The sequence below is a fragment of the Choloepus didactylus genome, chromosome 10, assembly GCF_015220235.1.
Source record: "Choloepus didactylus isolate mChoDid1 chromosome 10, mChoDid1.pri, whole genome shotgun sequence".
Classification (NCBI taxonomy): domain Eukaryota; kingdom Metazoa; phylum Chordata; class Mammalia; order Pilosa; family Megalonychidae; genus Choloepus; species Choloepus didactylus.
This window is the reverse complement of record NC_051316.1, coordinates 126,795,871-126,818,213: the sequence shown is the minus strand read 5'-3', so window position 1 is coordinate 126,818,213 and position 22,343 is coordinate 126,795,871. Positions and strand designations below refer to the sequence as shown.

The following is a 22,343-nucleotide window of genomic DNA, read 5'->3' as shown; positions in this document are numbered from 1 at the left end:
TTGGTGGCTGTGATATAAACACAGGCTTAGAACGGTACTTCTATGGAGGGCTTGCTCTTTTGGACCCCTGCTTTCCACCTTCTGCTCCCTGGAAGGGGATGGACACATGGGGTTCACCCAGATCCTACAAGGGCTTGGAGCCAAGCCCAGGCAAGCCTCACACAGATCGGCTGCAGCCAGGGTGTGAGTGACAAACAAGGGCTTATTATTTTATGGCACTGAAGTTTGAAGGGGTCTGCATCTTTATGTCTGTGAAAACAAGCTTGCCCAGAGGTCAACTGCTAGAAACCTGCAGTCTTGGCCACAAGGGAGCAAAGAAAATGAGGTCTTGGCCCACACGAAGCAAGAAGTTGGAACTGAAATCCCCAGGTAAAGCTGGGACTTTTGGAGGTCCATGCTCTCCATGAACAGGTGGGTTAAAACTAACAAACAAACAAACAAAAAACACATGACAAAAACCCATGCCTGCTGATAAAAATAGCAGAAGAAAGTTCTAGGTGAAAGCTCTGGATATTAAAAAAAAAAAGTCTCCCCTTGAGAATCTGAAGCCATAGATCTTCCCTCACGGGCATTTGGGGTTTGAATTTACATTTCCAGGAAATCTTAAGTCCAGGTTGGTCAGGGTTGGCCACAGCCCCCAGGGTGATGAATTCTCCATATCGGGACGCCTCCTCAACCCAGGCCCCTTAGGATGCCCAGAAAAAAGCTCAACCAAAATGAATGCACAGTAAAAATAAATAAATAAATAAATAAAATCACTGAACAGACAAAGAAACAAGCCACCATGAAGGAAAGGCAGGAAAACAAGTGGCATAATTAGTCCTCCAAGGACTTCAAGTGTTGGAATGATCAGATACTGGTACAAAGTAGCTATATTAAATTGAGAAAATAAAACATAGAGTCAAGGTTCAAGGACTATAAAAATTAACTAGACAGCTTTGAAAAAGAATCATAGAATTCTTAGAAATGTAAAATACAATAGAAATAGAAAACTAATGAATGGTTAGATGGCAGATTAGACACAGATAATGGGAAAAAAATGTGCACTGAAAGATCCGAATGAATTACCCAGCAGTCGGCAAAAAAACAAAGATAAAAAATATGACAGAGACTGAGAGCCATGGAGAGTAGAATGAGAACGTCTGTGCAATGCTTTCCAAACTTCAGTGTGTACAAGAATCACCAGGGGACCATGTGAAAAAGACAGCCCTAGCAATAAGAGTTACACCAATGTTTTCTTCTAAGAGTTTTATAATTACAAAATCTAATTTATCAGCTTATAAATGCTGCTAGTGTTCCCTTGTCATCTGTCTTATGTAGGTAAAGGACTATAGCAACATCCCACTTAATTCCCAATTTTAGTGATTTGAGTCTTCTTTTCTCTTGGTTAGTCTAGCTGAAGGTTTGTCAATTTTGTTGACCCTTGCAAAGAGCAAAATTGAATCCAAAAATTATTTTTAAAATAAATCCAGCCTTTTGGTTCAGCTGGGACCAGAAAAGGAATATAATGAGCTGTACTTTCATGGACAGTACAGCTGACCAAGGGAGGGAAAAATTAACGAGTTAAATTAGGGGAAGAGAAGAGAACAGAACTCAGCTGTCCTGGCACCTGGCCTTGACTCTGCCCCCTGCTCCTTTCACTCTGTTATCACCACGGTCTGACTGGAAGGGCCCCTGACTCCCCCTTCCTGGTTCCTTCTGTCCCTACCTCACACTGAAGGGGCAGTGGCCATATTGAAAGAAGAACGAACCCGATTCTACCATTTCCTGAGCATTGCTTCGTGCTGAGTCCTGCCTGGGCTGAGCCCCGCTGCAGGATTAAAGCCAAGGCACTGGCTGGTGGAGCTACCATCTGGCCGCCATGCTTGCCCTTGCCCAGAACTGCAGTCTCTCCAACGTGTCCCCGGGTGGCCACCAAGCAGCAGCATCACCGTGAGTAGAAAAGGAATTTACTGCATTACCTGGAGCAATTCCTAGACCATTTTCCATGTGGGTTTAGCTCCAGGTCTGAAAGGCTTGTGCCCTGGACAGGAGGGAGGGGTCATAAAGACTTTTCTGGAAGGAAAGTCTTAGGCAAGCCACTCTCCTCTCAGAGCCTCTGTGGAGTGGGTATGATGACGAGCATAACCACAGCACATATCAATGGGCCCTTCCACGGGCCAGGCTCTCAGCTGGATATCCCACGTGCATTTGACTAGTTTAAGCCTCCCACAACCCAATGGCGTAAGGACCACTGTCACCCCACTTAACCGAGTGGAGAACTGGGCTTCCAAGCAGGTAAACAAACTTGCCCAGAGCCACAGAGCTAGTAAGTGGTGCAGCTCAGCGCCCAGTCTGGATGCCTGACTCCAGCCAGGGCCGAGAAACTAACCGCAGAGCAAACCACCTCATGGGTTTGTCCAGCTGTGTTGGGAGCTGCAGCATCTGACGCAGCACTCAGGAAGCTCCCCCCCACCTACCTGAGCCTGATCTGAGCTGGCCACAGACCTAGGAGCAAGCCCTCCGGACCAGCCACGGCAAGGGGGTGCAGGAGACGGAGGCAGCTCTGACCTCCCAAGCTGTCTGGGGTCTCGGCAGGCAGCCTGGGTCCCTTCTCTTGTATCATCACCCCACATGCATTCTCTGTGGGTTGTGAGGAGTAACAGGAGGGAAGTGACTAAATGACCCTTCCTGCTCTCTCCATTTTCTCTGTTTCATTGCTCCCCACCAGCCACGAGGTAGGCTGAATCCTGGTGAGGCGCCCTGGGACCACTGGCCCAAGGGCTGGGTGGCTCAGGCCTCCTCCCTGCACTGGGCTCCGAGTAGGCCCCGCAGACCACCTAGCTCTTCCCAGCTCCCCAAGGGACATCCCCTGCAGGGTGCCCTCCTTGCCCCCTCCCCCAGGGGGCCAACCCTACCCCCACCCCCCATGCTGCTCCCTCCAGCCTGGCTCTCCATCTGGCCTCCAGGTCCCTCTGTCCCACAGCTGGGGTAGGGAGTGATAACTCTGTCTCAGCCTGCAGGCTCCAAATGCCAGCACGGCTTTCTAGTTTGACCAAAGCCCACATAGAAAATAAGCACCTGACCAGGGTCAGGGTCCAGTGTGGTCTGAATTCCCTACAGCTCCAAACTCTTCAACCACAGCAGCAACTGCAGGAAAAGCAGCTCATGTCCTTACAAGCCTACGGATGCGGGGCACAGATGGGGGCTTACATCGGCCTGTTTAACCCCCATGCCAACCTTATAAATAAGACAATTTCCTATTTCTATCTACTAATGAGGGGACTGCAGCCCAGAGACATCAAGCAACTTGCTGATAGCAGCTCAGCTGGGCACTGCTAGGCCCAGGATCCAAACCCAGGCAATATGGTGTCAAAACCCAGGCTCATAACTGTCAGCCCACACAGCCTTCTTACAAGCTCCTTACAACCAAGACTGGCAAAGGGAAGCAGTAAAGACAACACATTATTAAAGGACAAAAGCAGCCGGGTTCAAAGGGAACAATTTGCTGCACTTGACACCTGTGGTCCCCATGAGAGACCACCACTGAGTGATGTCCAGGAAGCTCTCAGTTTGCCCATGTGTAACAGAAAATACCGAGCCCAGAGACAGGCCAAAGGCTGAGCGTACCGGGCCAAAGGACTGTGGGTACTTTAAAAGTCATTCTTTTATCTCTAGAGATGTTTCTAATTTCCTACAAATAACATGGGCTACTTTTATAATCAGAACAACAAATACCATATCCTAAAATGATGATGGTGACACACTGAAGATAAGGACCCCACCCCTCTCCCTGCACCACCTCCCTGCAGGGGGCGCCGCAGAAGGGGCTGCCGCAGCCTGGCCAGCCCCCGGGCCCCCGGCACTTACTGTATTTCAGTCCCCAGGTGCTTGAGGGAAATATTCTGCAGAGCCAAGGGCATGGTGGGGACAGGCTCCCAGGCGGCTGCCACACCCACGAGCCCCGTGGGCGTCTTCACTGGGCACAGAAATTCCTCCAGCTCCGCCTCCTCAGGCTCTAAGGAACAAGGAAAGGGAATCAATCCACCTGGGTTACTGCGCTCGGGAAATGGGCAGGGGTCCCGAGCTTGCCGGGAGCAGGGGGCCAGGGAGCTGGGGAGTGAGCCTCCCCTGCACCTTAGCATCATGAGGCACGCTTGCTACCCCATGTCCGATGGCCCATAAAATGTGGCATCCCAGGCAGCCTTCCTGGAATCCCCTGAAAACCAGGCAGACCCCTACCTGATCCTACACCTGAGAACCCACCCTAAGAGTGGTCCAAAACGCTGACAAGGCTTTCTGTGCCAACAGGCACTGTTTACAATAGCCTCAAACCGGAAATGACTTCAGACCTAAAACTCTGGGAATTGGTGAAATAAATTCTGCTGCCTTCATGCAATGCCGTATGTTTAAGAACAGGGGGAATGTGCCTGGAATATAACATTAAGTGGAAAAAGCCCAATAAAAAACTGGAGCTAGAGCATGATCTTAATTGTATAGAAAGTCTCAAAGAAATACATTCTACAATCTTCAGATTGGTTAAACAGCTTACAGGCAAGCAGGCTACTTCTATTAAACTTTTTTTTTTTCCCCAAATTTCCCACAGCAAACATGGGTAACTTTTAGAAATAAAAAAGGATATAAGTTCATAAAAAATAGATGGTTAGAAAAGAGATTTTGTCACCCAGAAATGTTAGGGTTACAAAGTGAGTATCAGAAAGGAGGACATTTTGCCTTACATGTATTTTAAAAAGGGGTGTTAACAGTGCCTGTCTAGGGTGACAGGATCACAGGTCATTTTCCTTCTCCACTTCCCTACATTTTCCACATGCCCCAGCTGGACGTGATCCTCACACCCAAGGGATCCCAAAGCTGCTAATGCTTGAAGGTACCATGGCTCAGGTAAAGGGTGGGCGTTGAGAAGTTAGCTGCGAGTATTAGGAAAAGCAGAAAAGAACCAAGATCTCTTCTGGGATGGTGCAATCTTGATTACGCAGTGCCTGAGCTTAGAGAGGGTGAAGAATTCTGGGGAGTTTTGCTTTTGCACCATCTCTGCCAAAGGTTGAGGATGCAAAGCTTTAAATAGACTGGTGGGGGGTGGAGAGCTGCTCAATCTACTCAAGAAAATTATCCCCTTACACAACCGAGGGCAACAAAGCATTTGCTAATTCCTAATGAGCATGTCTGTCAGCTGGCCGTGCTCCGCCACACCAAAAGCCATACTTTTTGAGTTCTTCCCTCAGCAAACACAAACAGAGCGTCTACCCTGGGGCTTCCAGGTGGGGCTGTGCAGGAAGCTCACAGCACACCTGGGAACACCAGGGCAGCACAAAGCACTCGGGGGTTCTGGGAGGGAGACAGACTCCTTCCAGCTCTGAATCCCTGGAAGACTGCCCACAGGAGGGGGCCTTTAGAAGGGCATGTGTGTAAGTACAAGAGGCAGCAAGGGGCTCCAGCCCCAGAGCTGAGGATGCAGAAAGGACCAGGGAAGACGGGGCTGGAAGGTCGAATGGGGGAATGGGGGTGGTGGGTGCTAAGAGGCCGGATCTCATCCGGCTGCCAAGGCAGAGCCCCCAGGGTTTGCACAGGGCCATGAAGTGTGAGCCTGGCAGACTAGAAAGGGGCCCCTTCTGCTGGGACCTCTGCCTCAGGGTCCCAATTTTTAAAACAGGAAGACTCCTCTCTGCCCCATCTCCTGCAGGGTTGGGGCAAGGATGAAAGGAGAAAGGTTCCAAAAATGTGCAGAAAGCCACAAAGCTCCACTTTTCAAAGGAGTCTCCAATTCAGACTGATTCAGCAGGCTGCCAACACACTTGTCCAAATAAGTAAGAGTTTCTTGTTTATCAAAACTTTCACCATCTTGATTTTCTCTCATCCAGAAAAACAAGAACCTACGGTTTGTCTAAGATGTTAATGTCTTAGGGAGCCCCTCGCTAACTGCCACCATCTACTTCCCCCTGAGCCCTAGATGTGCTCCAAGGCCATGCTGAGATAAGCCTCCGTGGTAAGTGTGGGGTTTGGCAATGAAGAAACAGCAGCTCAGAGAAGGTGTTTTCATGGCCAAGGTCACACAGCTGGAAGGCAGCAGAACCATGGCACAAACGCAGCCCCTCACTCCTGCCTTTCCCACGAAACCACGTGGCTCATCAGAGTGGCCTTTGTAACCTGATGGCCCCAGGAAGGCGCAGGCTCCCGGTGTGGGGCCAGGGGTGTCCAGGGGGTGGCTGTCAGGGGACACACGGTGGAGAGGCTGCACTTCTGAAAGAGAACTGATGAGCCGAGGCTCTGGCCCCTCCGGCCTGGCAGGTGCCCTCCCTGAGGTGGCAATTGGAGGGCTCTCAGCAGCACTTGTCTTTGAGTCCCCTTCTGTCTGAGCCCCCAGGGGGGATGCCCCACTGCTGGAAGGAAAACATCATCGCCTGGACCAAAAGGGGCCAGGGCCAGGAGGCCACCGCTTCCCCGAGGGCTCTGGACAAACGCCAGCTGCCTTCTCAGCTGAGGAAGGGAAGGGGCGAGTCTGCAGCTGGAGCTCGAATTTCAGCTGGTATTTTCTTGCCTTGGTCGCTGTGAGCCTCAGTTTCTTCTTCTGTAAAATGGGACTAATGCTACCTCCCAGGACCACCGTGAGGATTAAATAAGATAACGCAAGTAAACTGAGACAACAGCCAGCAAATGGGATGTGGAGTTTTGTGTTGCTGCACACCCATAAAAGCCCCTTGTGAATGGTTCTACTTTGCAAACATGTTATTATTACCACTAGCCTCCTCAATCTTTCTTGGCTCCTGTGGAAACCAATGTTTGGGTGAAGAACAAAATAAAAGTACTGATGCTTAAAAGCTGTAGAGAAAATACCCTGCAGATTGCCCAAGGGCCATGACAAGACACTTCTCCCAAGATGGAGCTTCTGACTCAAAGTCAGAAGTGGGTCAGGAGGTTTCCACAGCTCCCTCCCAGGAAGGGTGGAGGCCAGTGAGCTGGGGCGGCCTGCTCCAGACCTGCCTCCCCTCGCAGGCCCCCGGCAGCTCTGGGCTGGGGCCTGGGAAAGGCTGGGCGCGGAGCAGCCCACTCCCACACTCCCTGCTCTCTTGCCAGTCTCCTCCAGGGGAGAACCGCGCCCTGGCCACCTGCCGCCATGCCCCCTCGCCCACGCCCAGAGAGGGGCTGGCCCGGGAGAGGCTGGGGTGTGTGTGTGTGCTGACCCGAAGCCACAGAGTTAAAGGAACTGGGGAGTGGTTACCACAGCAGAAGAGGCCTGTGGGAGCCCAAAGCCAGTGTCCTGATAACCTGGCTCTTCAGATCTCAGTTCAGGGCACGCGGGAGTGCTGGGACTGTGCGGGTTTCCCGTGGCTTCTGGCTGGAGGTGACCTGGGCAGTTGTACTCACTCAGGCTGCAATTTTCTGCGTGGCCAGGGTTGTTGGGATCCCGGCTGATGAGGAGTGGGGTGGCACAGAGGAGCAGAAGCAAAGAAACCCCGTGTAAGCATAAAACACCCAAAAGGTTCCCTGAAGAAATTCATGACGATGCTTATCAACGATAAAAAGGAGCAGTTACCATAAAAGTAACTGTGTATATATATGAGTGTGTGTGCACGTGAAAATACCCATTAACACACACATGCGTATTGTCAGCTGCCATGTCTCGGTCCCTTCCCGACACGTGTGTGCCTGGCCCTAGGCTAAGGGTTCACACGCCCGTCCTCATTTATTATCAAGTTCCATGCATTCACTCACATGTCCATTCAACAGATACCCGATGTGCCAGGCAGGGCACCGGGTCCTGGGGACAAAGGCACAGTCCCACTGTGAGGAGCTGGTGGGTGGAGACTGGTGAAGACACTGATAATTAGAACACAATGAGCTGGGCTTTTGAGAGGCGTCTGGAGAAAGCACTGGGGTCCATGGGGAGTCCAGCTCAGCTGGCAGAGTCCTGGAAGGCTTCCCAGAGGAGGGGATGCTGGGGCTTGGCCAAAGAGATTAAGCAGGAATTTGCCCAGCAAAGGAAAGAAAGAGCAGAGAACTGTCTGGTGCCACCATGGTGCCAAGTGCAAGGTGGGGGGCCGAGGGCGGGTCAGGAAGGGCGAGCCCTGAGTGCCGGCCAAGCAGCCAGGACCTCACCACCTGGGTGGAGGGGTGGCAGGTCAATTTCACCTTGGAAAGCTCAATAGGGAGAACAGGTTTGAGGGGCAATCCTGGAAGCAGCAGGGACACTGCAGAGGAGGCCGCTGTGATTTTTCCGGCTGAAAGAGGGGGTGTTATGGGTTGAATTGTGTCTTCCCCCAAAAAGACACTGAAGTCCTAACCCTCCCACCCTGCCCCCCAGTACTTTCACAATGTGACCCTATTTGTTTAAGTTAAGATCAGGTCACCCTGGACTCCTAGTCCAATGTCACTGGTGTCCTTACGAGAAGAGGAGGCAGGGAGAGACCCCCGGGGGAGAAGGCCGTGTGAGGATAGAGGCAGAGCCTGGAGTGGGGTGGCCACCGCCAAGCCAAGGATGGCCAAGAGCCGCCAGGAGCTGGGAAGGCGAGGAAGGCCCCCCTGCAGCTCTCAGGGGGAGCACGGCCCCACCCACACCTCGATTTTGGACTCCTGGTCTCCAGAATGTGGGAGAATAAAGTCTGTTGTCACAGCAGCCCCAAGGCACCAGGACAGGAGGCCGAGCCGTGGTGACGGCTGCATGGAGGGGCCTGCACCTGACAAGCAGGTCAGAGGACAACATGGGCCAGAAGCTGGTGCCTGATGGGGCCGGCCAAGGGGGACCCCCAGCTGCTCCAGCAATGGAGGGGAAGGGATGGTGGGGAAGGGACACTGGGGAAGGAGAAGGGTCAGGGCAGATGAGCTCAGTTTGGGGCATGAAAAACATGCAGGCACAGAGGTCAGGGGTGCTGGCGAGAGGCCCTCCCAGCCCCCTCGGCCCCCGTCAGCCATGGAGGCACTGCCACACCTGCTGGGACCTCGTTTCCAGGCTCTGAGGGAGGCGGCTGTGAGGCTGGTCTGGCCTGATTCTAGAACCTGCCAATCGCACCTGGGCTGCAGTGGGGGTGGGGGGTGGTGGGGAATGTGTGGTCTCCCAGGCTCCTCCCTGCTGGAATGTTCTAGGACTTGGGATCAAGCCACTGCATTTGTGGGGGGTCCAGGGGGTAAAGGATTCTGCCTTATGGGACCACCAGGGATAAAACCACTGATGTACCCAAAGCCCAGCGCGGAGGCATCTGTCCAAGCGGCGCATTTTCTCACTGACCTCCCTCACTGCAACCCCGCGGGGGATGCCGGTGGTCAGACTTTCCCACAGTGGTCGCCACAGCTGCTATGTTCACTGAGGCCCGACACCCTGCAGGCCTTGTTCCTGCCAATGTGGGGCTATGGGTTCACTGAAGCCTCATGAGAACCCCAGGGAACAGGTATAATTACTATCCCCCTTTTGCAGGGAAGGAAACAGGAGCTCAGGGAGGTTAACATCGTGCCCGCGGTCACACAGGATGAGGACCCTGCCCGACTGCCTGGCCACCAAGCCCCTCTCCTCACCCTCCGTGCGATCCTGCTGCCCCCGAATCCTGAGGTACATTCCCGACTTCTTGCCTCCTTGGCTCCTTCCACCTACTCCCCACAGGAGGCTAAGGGCTTGGTCACCACGGGCACCGGGCGCACGGGCAGGGCCCACTGAGTACCTAGCTGGAGGTGCACGGCGGGCTGGTTCCCAGCCGGGGTGGCGGGGGGCACGGGCGGGCCGTTGTGGAACTCCCAGCGCTTCATCTGCAGCTGCTGCAGCCAGTAGAGCATCACTTGCTTGGAGGTGGCCTGGGGAGCACAAGGGTTAGCGGGCAGGGCCCCGGGCGGGGAAGCAGAGTGGCTCTGGGGCTGGGGGCCTCTGTGGGGTGTGGGAGCCAGGGAAGGCCATGGGAGGCACCCACCCCCGAAACACTGCCTGCTTCCTGGCTACCGAAGACCCTGCACAGTGGCTGGCCCACAGTGGGGGCTGAGAGAGGGGATGGTGGTCACCCTGGGACTCCTCTGAGCCCATCTGCTGCTGTGTGGAATGGGGGTCATCCCTCCTGCCATGGGGATCTGCTGAATGGGGACTGGAAAGCCACGTGACAAGGAGGCCCCTCCGGCCGCTACAGCACTCCGGCCATGGCTGGTGCAGGTTGTGAACTCTGGGCCTGGACATCACAACACAAACGCTCACCCCGTTGCCTCGCTGGGCCCTCCAGCAAGCAGGCAGGGCAGGAGCCATTAGCCCCTTCTGCGGATGGCAGGCAGAGGCAGGGCCGGCCCTGCAACCTGGGGCTCCTGCTTTAGACCAGAGCTTTGTTGTAATTTAGGGTGCTCCTGAGCGTCATTGGGGCGGGCTGAGGAAGAGGGGTGGCTAGCTGGAGGTGGATGGCAAGATGCCCACAGATGGAGGCCACATGAGGACAGCGGCAGGGTCCAGAGCAATGGGGGCAGGTACCCCCTCTCTCAAGAGGCCTGTGAGGCCGGGGGACCCCACAGACCCAGCCTGTCAGGGATGCCTGGCTTCCCTTTCTATGCAGCCCCTCCCGTGGTTTCTCCAAGGCCTTCATGCTGAGAGCTCAGCCCAAACCCAACACCCCACAGGATTCATTCGGTTGAGAGGGTATATCGAGTGCCCACTGTGCGTCAGGACTATGCCAGGCCCTGGGGACATTGGGGTGAGCCAACTGACATGATCCCTGTCCACCTGGAAGAGCCTCCTGGGAGAGATGCCCATGGATGTCCCATGGGCTCCCCAGGCCAGTCCCCTTCCTCAGGGACTGAGTTCACCTGCCAGCTGGCCAGGCGCTCGGGCCACCTCGAGTCCCCCGTGTCTCTCCCTTCCCACTCTCGCTGCCCTGGCTCAGCCATCGCCTCTCCCCTGCACAGCCTGGCGAACTCCCCGTTCTCTGCCCAGGAGCCAGCCTCAGCTTTCCAATAACTCCAGTCTCACAACACTCCCCTGCTTACAGCCTGTGACAACTTCCTATGGCCAAAGGACCCAGCCCAAGCTCCTGGGCCTCACTCACAGATTGCTCTGCCCTTGGCCTCTGCCCCGCCTAGCTCCCGGGACACGCCTGAGCCTTCCAGGCTGCATCCCACAGCCCTGTCTCTGCTCGTGGGGCTCTCTGGACCCGGAATGCCCTTCTCCTTCTTGTCTGCGTCCCTCTTCCAGGACTGAGGTGTTGCCCTCTTCCGGGAGGTCCTCTCTGGATAGCCCTCCCACCTGGGACAACAGACCCTCCTCTGTGGCCACCCTCTTCTCCTAGGGACTTCTGGTATCTCTAGCATTTTGCTGTGTGTTCCATGTTGTCTCCCCACCAGACTTGAAGTGGACACTGGCTGGGGGGGTGGGGTGGTCTGCTGTGTCTCCCGAGTCCTCTAGCTCAGGGCCAGGAGTACACGTGGATCCAGGGAATAGTTCAACACATGTGCTGGGGATCCTGGATCCATCCCTCAACCGCGGGGAGGAGGGGGTTGCCAGACTTGTGACCTCTAAAATGCCTTCCGGGGCCCGGAATTCCTGGTTGCCATTGTTTCCACCGAGGCCCCTGCCTGGGTCACCAGCCAGTCCCAGCCAGCAAAGGGGAACTGAAACTGTGGCTGCATCCAGGGGCTCTACAGATATCCGGATGGCTGGAGGAGGGGGTGGGGGGGTCTCCTGCCACACTCCTCTCTGCTGCCCACACAACTCTCAGCAGAGACGTCTTTCCAGCTAAGCAATGGGGAACCTCCACTGGGCTTGAACACCCTGACCGTGGGCCCATCACTCTATGTGCACATGTGTGTTTACCCCACACACATTTATGGAGCACCCACCAGGTGCCGGGCTCTATTCAAGGGGCTGGGATTAATTCAACAACACTGAGTACCTGTGATGAGTCAGATGCGTAGGGACCTTGTTTCAATCTCACAAACTACCTACATTTTGACATATTAAGTAACTTGCCCAGGGTCACAGGGCTACTACCCAGCACAAGGGGTGAATTTCAAAGCCTTTCCACTGCTTCAGTCTTTCTCATTTAAATGTGATGATAAAATAAAACTTCTGCTTCCTGCTGATGGGAGGACAGGTTTAGACAGGCCAGGATGAACTGAAACCCAAGCTCTGCCAGCGTTTTCTCAGCATTCCCTCCTCTTGGCCAGACGCCAAGAAAAATGAATCGCAATACTGACTTCAAGAGAGGCCACAGGGAGGCAAAACCCCTACATCACCTATGCTTCAGTCCCCAGTAAGAAAGTTAAAACCAACTGCATCATTAGGCACGCTCAAAAGTAGTTTCAGCATTGGGAGGTGGAAAAACTTCGGGGTTCCACGTGTGGGCTCCCCGCCTCTCTAGATGTGTGGCCTGGCGCCAGTGCCTTGGTCTCTCTCGGACTCAGTTTCTCGGCCTGTAAAATGGGTGCATCGCCCCCGTCTGGCCTACTGCGCGGTGCGAGCGCCGGGCGCCGCCGGGGATCCCGGTTCGAGTCCACTCACCGCGACCCACGCGCGCCCGACGGCGCCCTGGGAGCCAGCCCCCGCCGAACCGCAGAAAACCGCTCCGTTTACCTTCAGGGTGATAACCCGGCTGGGAGTCTTGATTTCAAAGGTCCCTTCCTCGGCGTCCGCCTTGCAGTCAAAGACCGCCCCGGAGAGGTCGATGCTGTCCAAGGGGTTGGCATCGTGCGCCGTCCGCGAGTAATACAGGTGACATTTCCTGTCGTCGTAGAAGAACCAGCGGGACTTCCAGCCCCGGATGGGCCCTTTGCCGCCGAACTTACTCAGATACCCGCAGAGTTTCTTGGGGGCCGTCTCCGGGGGCCGGGCGCAGCCCCCCGACTCCTCGTGAGGCCACACCTCGGCGCCGGGGAACCGGGGCTCTTCGGGCCGGGGAACGGCGGAGCTGGACTCGGGGGGCTTCTCCCCGGCGCCCTCCATCCCAGCTTGCCGGCCACTGACGAGCCGCGCCCGGGCCGACCGTCCGCGCTGGGCGGGCACCTCCAGGAGGGAGACCCGGCGCCGGGGGCGGGGCCGGTTGCGCCCCGCCCCGCTCACCCCGCCCCTCCCCGCCCACTTCCGGATTTTCCGCCGCTCCCGTCGGCCATATTTACTGAGGGCAGCCTTGGTGCGTGAGACGGGTATGGAGGTCGGAGGCGTGGCGGCACTGAGCTAGGTTAACCAGCGGCAGAGATGTGAGAAACGATGCCTGTCCCTGATGACACTGCCTTGGTGACTCGCAGAATAACGTAAGAGGATGGTCCCTTCTCGCGCCTCACGGGACTCCCGCCTTTACTCCCCCTCCCCCGCAGGGCCCGCGTGGGCCACCGTCGGAGGGCGCACCGCCCGGCCATTGGTTGAGAGGGCCGCAGGCCCCGGGGCTGCACTTCCGGCCTCACTTCCGGAGTCTGGGCTCGCGGGCGTTGCCTTCCCTTCGGTTTCTCGCAGATATTACGGCAGCAGCGTACCGTGACCCTGCACGGATGGTTCCTCCGTCCCTCGGCTGACCCCGCGGCGTCCTCCGCGTCCGTCTCAGTCCCCCATGGGCCTCCTTCCTGTCCCGGGTGCGGTACGTGGGCGTCACCAGGGCTGCCGGGCGGGAGCTCAGCGGGCGAGAGCGCTCAACTGCGCTCGGAACCCAGCGCCACGCCCAGGGGGGTGGGGTTGGTCTCAGGTTTCGTAAATAAGTTTGTAAAAAGGTATCGTAAAAAGAAATAAGACAAAATAGAATTACATGGCTAAGAGATATAAAAGGAATCAGGAGGTTATTCTTAGGCAGGTGTCAGCCAGAGGTCACAGACTGCCCCAGTGTGCAAAGCCTCAAGTAACAGTTTCCGCAAAACCCCAAGGACATCCGGACACCATAGACCTAGATCTAACCTGAAGGACAATTGGAGTAAGGCAAATAGCCGCCAACCACAAACAAATTTATAATCTTTTTCTTTTCTTTTCTCTTTAAAATCCCTTACCTGGAAGTGTCAAGACAGGATACTATTTTGAGTTGCTTTATGAATCTGTGATCCCCAAATTGCAAGTCTAAGACCCCCAAATAAATGCCTTTGTTGTCTTGCAGCTTAGTTTGTTTCTCAGTTGACAGTACTTAAGCTGTAACTCACTCACCTTCCTGCTTGGTGCCATCTAAATTCCTGCTCCCTTCTGGCTAAGGGGCATCCCTCCACTTGGGTCCTAGAGCCTGTTTCCATTCCCCACTTTAGGCTGTGATCCGTTTTTCTCGTGCCCTTTCTTCAGCCTCCCCTCTAACTTACTCTTCTCTCCCCTCTTCCACCCACAAAATCCTCGAGTGCCCTCCGCATTGTGAATGAGAGGCGGTGAGGGATAAAGACGAGGGCCCTGGCATCCACTTGTATAGTTTTCAGACTCCACCTCTATCTTGAGCGATGCCTCAACCTAAGTCAGTTTTCTCACTGTAAAAATGAAGCTGTCGATAGCACCAACCTCCTGAGTGGATTTACATTGAAGTTAATAAAACTGAAGCTCACTTGCAGTGGCCTCTGGATTTGTAGCCCAGGTGGGGAGGTTACAATCAGGAAGCATTTCTCCTAAATGCCAGAAGAGACCTCTTACTTTGTTGTCGTTTATTTTCTCATTCTACGTAAACATTCATCTTCATACCTGATTTTGCATTTATAACTTGGTGGTTTTTTTTTTTTTTAACTAAAATATGGTGCTGTATAATTCCCAAGCCCCATAAAACCTGGATCTACTTCTGTCTACTGCTAGAGTTGTTATGATAATTAAAGTAATGCTTGTGAAATTGTTAGCACAGAGCGTGGGACTTGTAAATGCTCAATAATTAAAGCTCAGTAGAGTAGGCCTCAAGACAAAAAACATTAAGCCATGAAGAGGGTGACTGAGCAGAGTTCAAACACCATTGAAAACTCAGAAATACTACAGTTGCAATAGATTTTAATTCACCATTTTAAGACTTTCTTGTCAGTTTTGTCACTAATGTCCTTTTTCTGTTGCGGGATCTAATCCAGGATTCTCCATTGCATTTAGTCATCATGTCTCCTTAGTGTTCTCCAAACTGGGGCAGTATTTCAGTGTTTCCTTGTTTTTTCATGACCCTAGAGTTTTGAAGAGTACTGGTCAAGTGTTTTGTAGCATGCCCCTTAATTTGGGTTTGTCTGGTGTTTTCTCATGATTAGACAGGGTAATGGGATTTTACTGTCCTTCCTCAGCACATAACATCACCACATGGTGATGTTAACTTGGATCACTTGGTTAAGGTGGTGTCTGCTAGGTTTCTCCTTGTTACTGTTTTCCTCTATCAGTACCCTATTCTTTGGAACTGGGTCACTAAGTTCCAGCCACACTACAAGGGAGGTGGTAGCTCCACTTCCTGAAGGGGTTGATAGGATTTTTTTTTTTTTTTTGCAGCCCATGAAAATGATTTTAACATTCTTTTTTAAGAATAAATGGAGAATAGTCAAAAGAAAAAGAAGAGCAACTGGAAGGGATTTAGCCTACCAGATATTTAAATGTATTGATTCAATCAACAAGTATTTATTTAGTGAGTGCATTCTACCAGGTACTAATTAGAAGGTTAAGGATACAGTGGAGAACAGGATGAAGTCCTGGCTCCCATTGAGCTTTCATTCTGATTAAAGAGAAAACTGCCTGGGTGAGGGGGGCACGATTTTTCTGTAAATCTACAATGACTCTAAAAAATAAAAGAAAAGAGAGACAGGCAATAGATAGGTAAACAAGTATATGCACACAGCAATTTCAAGTTCTCGTAAGTGCTAGGAAGGAAGTAAACAGAATTACAGGCACGATTCAGGCACCTCTGGCACAGAACAGAGCACAGCAACGGAGTAGAATATAGAGTTCAGAAAATCATGCAAATATATACAAATCAGTTATTACAGAGCAGTGTTTCTCAACCTTTTTTTCATTATCACCGCCTAAGTGTGCCATTTTAGACTTTTTTTTCCTAAGCACTCCCTCTAAAGAAATTTCAATACCACAGATATATATCTGTTTATTTAATATATGCATATCTGTGCTTTATACATAACAAGAGTAAGATATTTTTGGTACCCAAGAACCAATTTTTGCCCCCTTGGGGGCAATGCTGTCCCCATTGAGAATGCATTACAGCTGTGTGGTGGGGTAGCATAATAGTATAGTGTTTCTCCCAATCAGTGGGCTATATAGTAAGGTGGTTTGGATATTTATCTCATACCATTACCAAGAGAGTTCAGGAAATTTAAAGAATTGCATATAAAAAGTGAAACCATAAGAATATCCAAAGAAAATAAAGCCAAATATTTATGTCATCTTGGATAGAGAAAAGGAAGATCTTTATAAGCACGACATCAAATGCTGCAAACAAAACTAAAGATTGCTAGACTGGCCACAGAAACATTTCAAATGTGTATATAAGAAAAATGTCAGGAAGCACAATGAAAAGGCAAATACAAAGCAAGAAAAGCATTTGGAACACGTTATGAAAGATAAGAAACAGTTAATAGTTACGGTCAATGAGAAAAACAAACAATGGAAATAATGGACAAATGAACAATCCACAAAAATGACACACACGGCTAATAAATGCATAAAACAAAACAAAACACCTTTTACCCTCTCTAGTAATTTTCAATAGTCATATTGGTAAGTTTTTTGTTTGTTTGTTTTTGACAATAATGTGTCCCTTGGATATCGGAAAACAGCCACCCTCAGTCTTTGCTGGGAGGGGGTATGGGAAGGATGGTATAAATTGGTTCAAGGGTTATGAAGGGTAATTTGGTAACAGGAATGAAAAGCTAAGGGATTTTACATGTCCCATGGTTTAGAAGTTCCATTTTTAAGAATTTGTTATAAGGAAAAATTACAGTTGCTTACAAATATGTTCATTACAGTATTATTTATAACATTGAAAAACTGGAAAAAAATATCAATGTCCAGAAATCAGGGGTTGGTTACATAAATGATTAAACATTTTTGTTTTGGTAGAAGGATATGGAAAGTACTAGATTCTAGATGTAGGTCACAAAACTCTTCACAAAAAGATTACTAAGTGATAAAAATATATATGAATGTATATATGTATCTAAAAGGCAAAAAAGATAATGCATAATGTTGATAGAGTTTTCTCTGAGTGATGACATTGACTAATTTTCATGTTCTTCTTTGTACTTTTCTGTTTTTTCCACAGTTAAAAAATTTTAATAGCTTTTGCCTTTTAAAAACTGCTTGTAAGTAGCTGTCTGTACCTGTATTTAAGTTGCTTCAAAGCTGAATATAATTTCTTATCTCAAGAATGGAGATCAGAAACCTCTTCCTCAAGCTCCATTCCCCCAAAAACTAATTAAGAGGGTCATATATAAAAAGCAGATAATTCGGGAGTTTTCTTAGAGAAAAAAATACATTCAGTTTTCTAGAGTTGTAAATTAACGACATGGATCAGAAGACTATCGTTCTGGTGGCAAAGGATTGGAGTTGTTAAGCAGGCTTCTGGACTTTTCCACCCAGAAGAGCAGAGAAAGTGAACTTCTTTGGAAACCCATCTACAAAATTTCCTAGAAGCTTTATCTTTTATAAAAATAAATAAAAATCCATATCATACAGTATAAAATATTTTTAATTCATTTCCCCCCAACAAAACAGTTAACCCCTTCCCTGACCCCATCCACCCCAGCCAGCTACCTCCATTCTGGAAGGTGGGATGGGGTACAAGTCCCAGCTGGCAGGTAGGGTGTCAGGAAAGCTGGGCACTGCACTTTTTGTTTGCAGATTCCAACCTTTCTGGGTGGGGGTTTTCTCATCCATAAAACAGGGATAATGAACTACCCAGGATATCCCACTGTGAGTTCGAGACTGGGAGATAACGATGGAAAATTTTGCAGTTGGTGTTCCTACATTTGCACTAATACCAGCAAGCTCAGAGGCACACTCCAGGGGAAAAAGAAAATGAAGGGAGAAAAGAGAGTTAAGTTTTAAGTGTAGGGACATTAGAAGGGAATCCCTGTTGATTTAAATGCATCAACTGTTGTATATTCTAATGGGTACATTTCTCCTTGACGTCTAAACTTGGTTACTAGCTGAGAAGAAAGAGGCTGGCAGACACTGCCACCTGGTGGTCGTTGCGGTGCACTGCCCTCCGGTATGCTTGCTATTCTCCAGCTCTTTGCAAGGCTGAGAATCCTTTGGCCAGGGCCTAAAGGAAGCACCAAAGGTTCCTGCCTCTCCCCAACATATCCCAAACAGGCAGGTGAATTTAACATCCTTAAAACCAATGTATTTTAAGTATTCCGTCAACCCATTTATTTAGGAAAAGCATGGGCAATGGATTTTCAATCAACAAATCACAGATTTCTTTGTGTACAACATAAGGGTTTATTCCATGCACTAGTGAAACTTTATGCTTTAAGTTATTTGGAGTGGCCTTTCATATAAAATTTTTTTCTGCCCTCAGTATTGGATAAAGTCACTTATTAAGGGAGGGATAACTTAGATAAATGAGGTTACACAGTTTTATTAAAATTATGTTTTTTTAAATTTTAGGCTTTCTAGTCAGCAAACCATCATATGCTTTCTAATGTATCCATTTTTGTGAGCAATGTCGTTTTCAATTGATAATAATCCCCCAAAATTCATGTTTATGTGACACACAGGATTTTCAGATACATATATTTTAAAAGAATTAGGTTCATTTAAACCCACAAGTCATTTGTGAAGGAGATTCCTCACTGGCAGTTTTTCTGTAAAATACTGAGTTAGGAAAACAGTGATTATTGGAGACTGGCGGACAGAGAATCAATGTTTAGTTTTGCATGTATGCCTCATAACATGACATGATCTCGGAGCCAAACAGGTTCCCAAAGCTGCTTGGCAGGGTCGTGGTAATGAATATCTGTGCCATCAGTCAAATCTTGCTTGACTGAACATAAGGGAAAATCCATTTCCACCCAGCAAGCACACAGTTCATAGCCCCAGCCGTCATTTTCTTATAAGAATCTTGAAAGAAATGACCTGACACTGCAGACATTGAGCCCTGTTTTGTTTTACCTTCATTTCAAATTCTGAATGTGAACGAGATTCTGCAAAAAGAACTTTGGTTCCAGGGAAACTTGCTTTTTAAATTATTTGATATTTAAAGAATTAAATAATGGAGGCATTTTGTTTAGTTTAATTTTTACACATTTGTTAGCCAGAGATATAAAAAATTTAGACTTCTGTGTTTTACGTTCTTGGCAAGCTTGGCATGAAATGTGGCCACATCATTTAATGTGTGGGGAAGTTGTCCCCAAGGTCCAGCCTCCACTGTCCTCAAAGCAACAGGTCCTCCAAGGCCCGCTGTCTCCCAGGACTGGAAGGCCCTCGAAGCCCACGGGGTTCTGGAGTGTGTCTGACATGCATTTCTCCTGAGCTGCGGCTCTCCTGGGTTTCAGCTCTGTGTGGGCTCCCCATGCCCACCCGTGCTCAGAGGCCCTCAAACTGGGGCCCTGAACCTCAGGCAATGCCACAGATAAATTCTTGGGGGCCCACCAATCACCTATAAAATTTAAAAAACATTGTGGATGATCCTTGAAGACATTATGTTGAGTGAAATAAGCCAGACACAAAAGGACAGATAACTGTGTGATCTCACCAATATGAAATAATTAGAAGAAGCAAATTTATAGAGTCAGTAACTAGAATACAGGTTACCAGGGGCTGGGGTAGGTGTGTGGCATGAGGAGTTAAATGCTTAAATTGTTACAAATTTTCTGTTTGGGGTGATGGAAAAGTTTTGGTAATGTATGGTGGTGATGGTAGCGCAACATTGTGAATGCAGTTCACACCACTGAATTGTATACTCGAAAGTGGTTAAAATGGGAGATTTTATGTTGTATATATATTTTTTCACAATAAGAAAACCCCACAGAACTGTCCAGCACAAAGAGTGAACCCTAATGTATACGATGGACTTTAATTAATAATATAATAATATTGGTTCATCAATTGTAACAAATGTACCGCTAATGCAAAATGTTAATAACAGAAAGAATTGTATACGTGTGTGTGTGTATGCATGTGGGGGATATATGGGAACTCTGTACTTCCATGATTTTTCTGTAAACCTACAACTGTTGTAAAAACTAAAGAAAAAAAAAGATGGTGTTTTCATGTCAAGATAATCTAAAAAAAAAAAAAAAAATTGAACGAGCATATTCTGGGTTATCAGGATCCAGCTACTTCTGATGAGGCCTTTTGAGGGTGGGGAAAGGGGGTGCTCTGGCATCAACTGGCCGTGTCCACATTCCGACGCCCCCACTTCCCGGCGGGTGATCTCTGAGTCTGAGTGCTGGGGAGCTGTAGATGGACAAGAATAATAGTTCTCTCTCTGGGGTCCCTGAGGGGTCGGAGTGAGGTTATCCCTGCCAGCATGCAGCCCCCAAAAAGGACTGTCTGCGGGCGCCATCTGGGGGACCCCGCCCTGGTCAGTGGGTCACGAGAAAAAGATCAAAGGCGGACCTTAAGAGGGAAATGCTATGATACAGCCGAGAGAAGGCCAAGCGGTAGCACCGTGTGCTGAACAGAGGAGCTTTTCAGCATGGTTTAAATAAAGAAAAGCAGTGGGTGCCGGTGCGGCTCCTGGAGAGCTGCGCTTATTTTCAAGGAAACCTCAACTATCCCATGAAGTCAGTGTTGCTTATATGGTTTTTATTGGTTTGGGTCATTTTGTTTGGATTTCATTTATGCATTTGTTTGGCTTTTATGTGAGAACAATGAGCATGGGTTCATGCCTAGTTTGGACATATTAAGGTAAATTTCTGTATAAAAATAATAAAGGGTGGCTATATATATATATATATATGTATTTTTTTTCCCCCAAGTTTGAGCAGCACTGCCCTGGGCCTTTTCCGTTGGAATCCAGATGGAGGGAAATGGACCAACTCTTCTCTCTGCCCAGAAGTCCCAGGCCGCCATCAGTGCTGGCCTGCTCTGCTCCAGAAGTGGTGGCCAGAGCGGCCTCGACTGTCTCCGAGAGCAGCTGAGATCTCGGAGGACAAAGAGCCGGCTGAGCTGACAGCTGTTTCCCGCCACCAAAGCCCCCAGGCTGGCAGCTTCTCCCATTTCACCCCTTCTAAAGCACTGAGGGTGGGGTTTGTTGGGGGACCCCGTTGACCAGGTGTTCCTCCTCTCGTCTCTCAGCATTCCCGCATTGGCGTTCAAGATCTTCGAGATTTGTGGGATAAGATGCGCCTGTGACTTACGCCAGCTAAATGCCAGCGAGGGTGACAGGCTTGGGAGATCGAGATGTGATTAATTCAAACTTCCCGTTCCTCTCATATTTCACTCTGTAAAAGTCTGGAGCCTCGCTCACGTTTCTGCGAATTTCTGGGGGTTTTCTGTTATGCCAGATTCCTGCTTGTCGCAGAGAACATATGTTCCCTTCTTACTTTTATCCCCTCTGGCCTCTGCCCCTTTCCTTCATTTCCCCCCAAACCCACAAGGCCTTTGCTTGACAGTAGATTTCACGGAAGGTTTAGGGACATTTTCAGGGAAGGGGTGAAGTGAAGGGACAGGAGAGGGTTTACTTCATAGCAGCACAAATGACTTAAAGTTAGAACCTCTCTAGTCTTTACAATCCTTCAACCACCCTGCTGTGTTACTTGACTCTAGCCCCCTCCTCTCTCCCCTTCCTCCCTCCTTTCACAACCAAATTTCTAATCCTTTCTAGCAGAGCCGTTCCGTCATCTCTTTTCAAGTCTTGTCTTCAGAATCTCTGCCCCCCCCCCCCGCCCCCGCCACAATATGTGTGGTGTGTCAAGATGTTTTCCCCAATGGCTTCCTCTCTGGTGCACCCCATCTCCAGGACCCCAGGTGGCATTGTGCGTGGCCTGACTGCACTTACCCAAGCCATTCACTTTAGGATAAATCTTAGCTCAGTGCTGACAAAGCACTTTTCACCTATGAAAGCTGCTGTGGCCCCCAGAGCAGCCCCAGGTGAGGCATCACATCCGTCTTGCAAGAGACCAGAAGCCCAGAGAGGTTAGTGAGCCATTCAAAGCCACACAGCCAGGCAAATAGGAAAAAGGAATCTGCACATGGGCCTGAAGATTTTGAGATGTGACCCGTGGCATGGCACAGACAGGCTGCGTGCTGTCTGCCTGTTCAGAACTGTGGCCCTGCTGGGATCCAGGACTGGATGGTGAATGGCCTCGGGCATGGCCGTGGCAGCTCCAGCAGGGTTGCCCATTCTGCAGGAGTTGGACCTCCTGTTCCCTTCTGTACCTTCCCCTTGCTGCCGCCTTTTGCTGGCGAGCTCTCACTCATCTTCAGGTCAAGGTATAGGACCAGCCATGTTATTTGCAGGGCTCATCACCTAATGAAAATGCAGGGCCTCTTGTTAAAAAATTAAGAATTTCTAGATGCAACA

At 50.1% G+C, this 22,343-nt stretch overlaps 1 protein-coding gene and 1 long non-coding RNA gene across 6 annotated transcripts in view; one reads left to right on the top strand and one right to left on the bottom strand.

Moving 5' to 3' along the window:
* The window catches only part of TBC1D2 (TBC1 domain family member 2), a 59,636-nt gene extending 46,671 nt beyond the window's left edge, over positions 1-12,965 (bottom strand). For 3 of the 5 annotated variants that reach the window (XR_005219069.1, XM_037850890.1, XM_037850891.1), the window contains exons 1-3: positions 12,524-12,965; positions 9,648-9,777; positions 3,850-3,997 (exon numbers count right to left, since the gene is read on the bottom strand). Coding sequence is in view for 4 of the 5 variants with exons in the window: in XM_037850890.1 (XP_037706818.1) it covers positions 3,850-3,997; positions 9,648-9,777; positions 12,524-12,892 (647 nt within the window). In the remaining variant the exon portion in view is untranslated. Of the gene's footprint in view, positions 1-3,849; positions 3,998-7,216; positions 7,342-9,647; positions 9,778-12,523 lie in introns of those variants that run through there. The other 2 variants (XM_037850893.1, XM_037850892.1) reach the window with 2 other exon arrangements.
* A 109-nt stretch (positions 12,966-13,074) lies between these two features.
* On the top strand, positions 13,075-21,281 carry LOC119505614. The gene is made up of 3 exons (XR_005210779.1): positions 13,075-13,200; positions 13,400-13,520; positions 20,797-21,281. It is a non-coding gene; the product is annotated as an uncharacterized LOC119505614 (long non-coding RNA).
* The last annotated feature ends 1,062 nt before the right edge of the window (positions 21,282-22,343 follow it).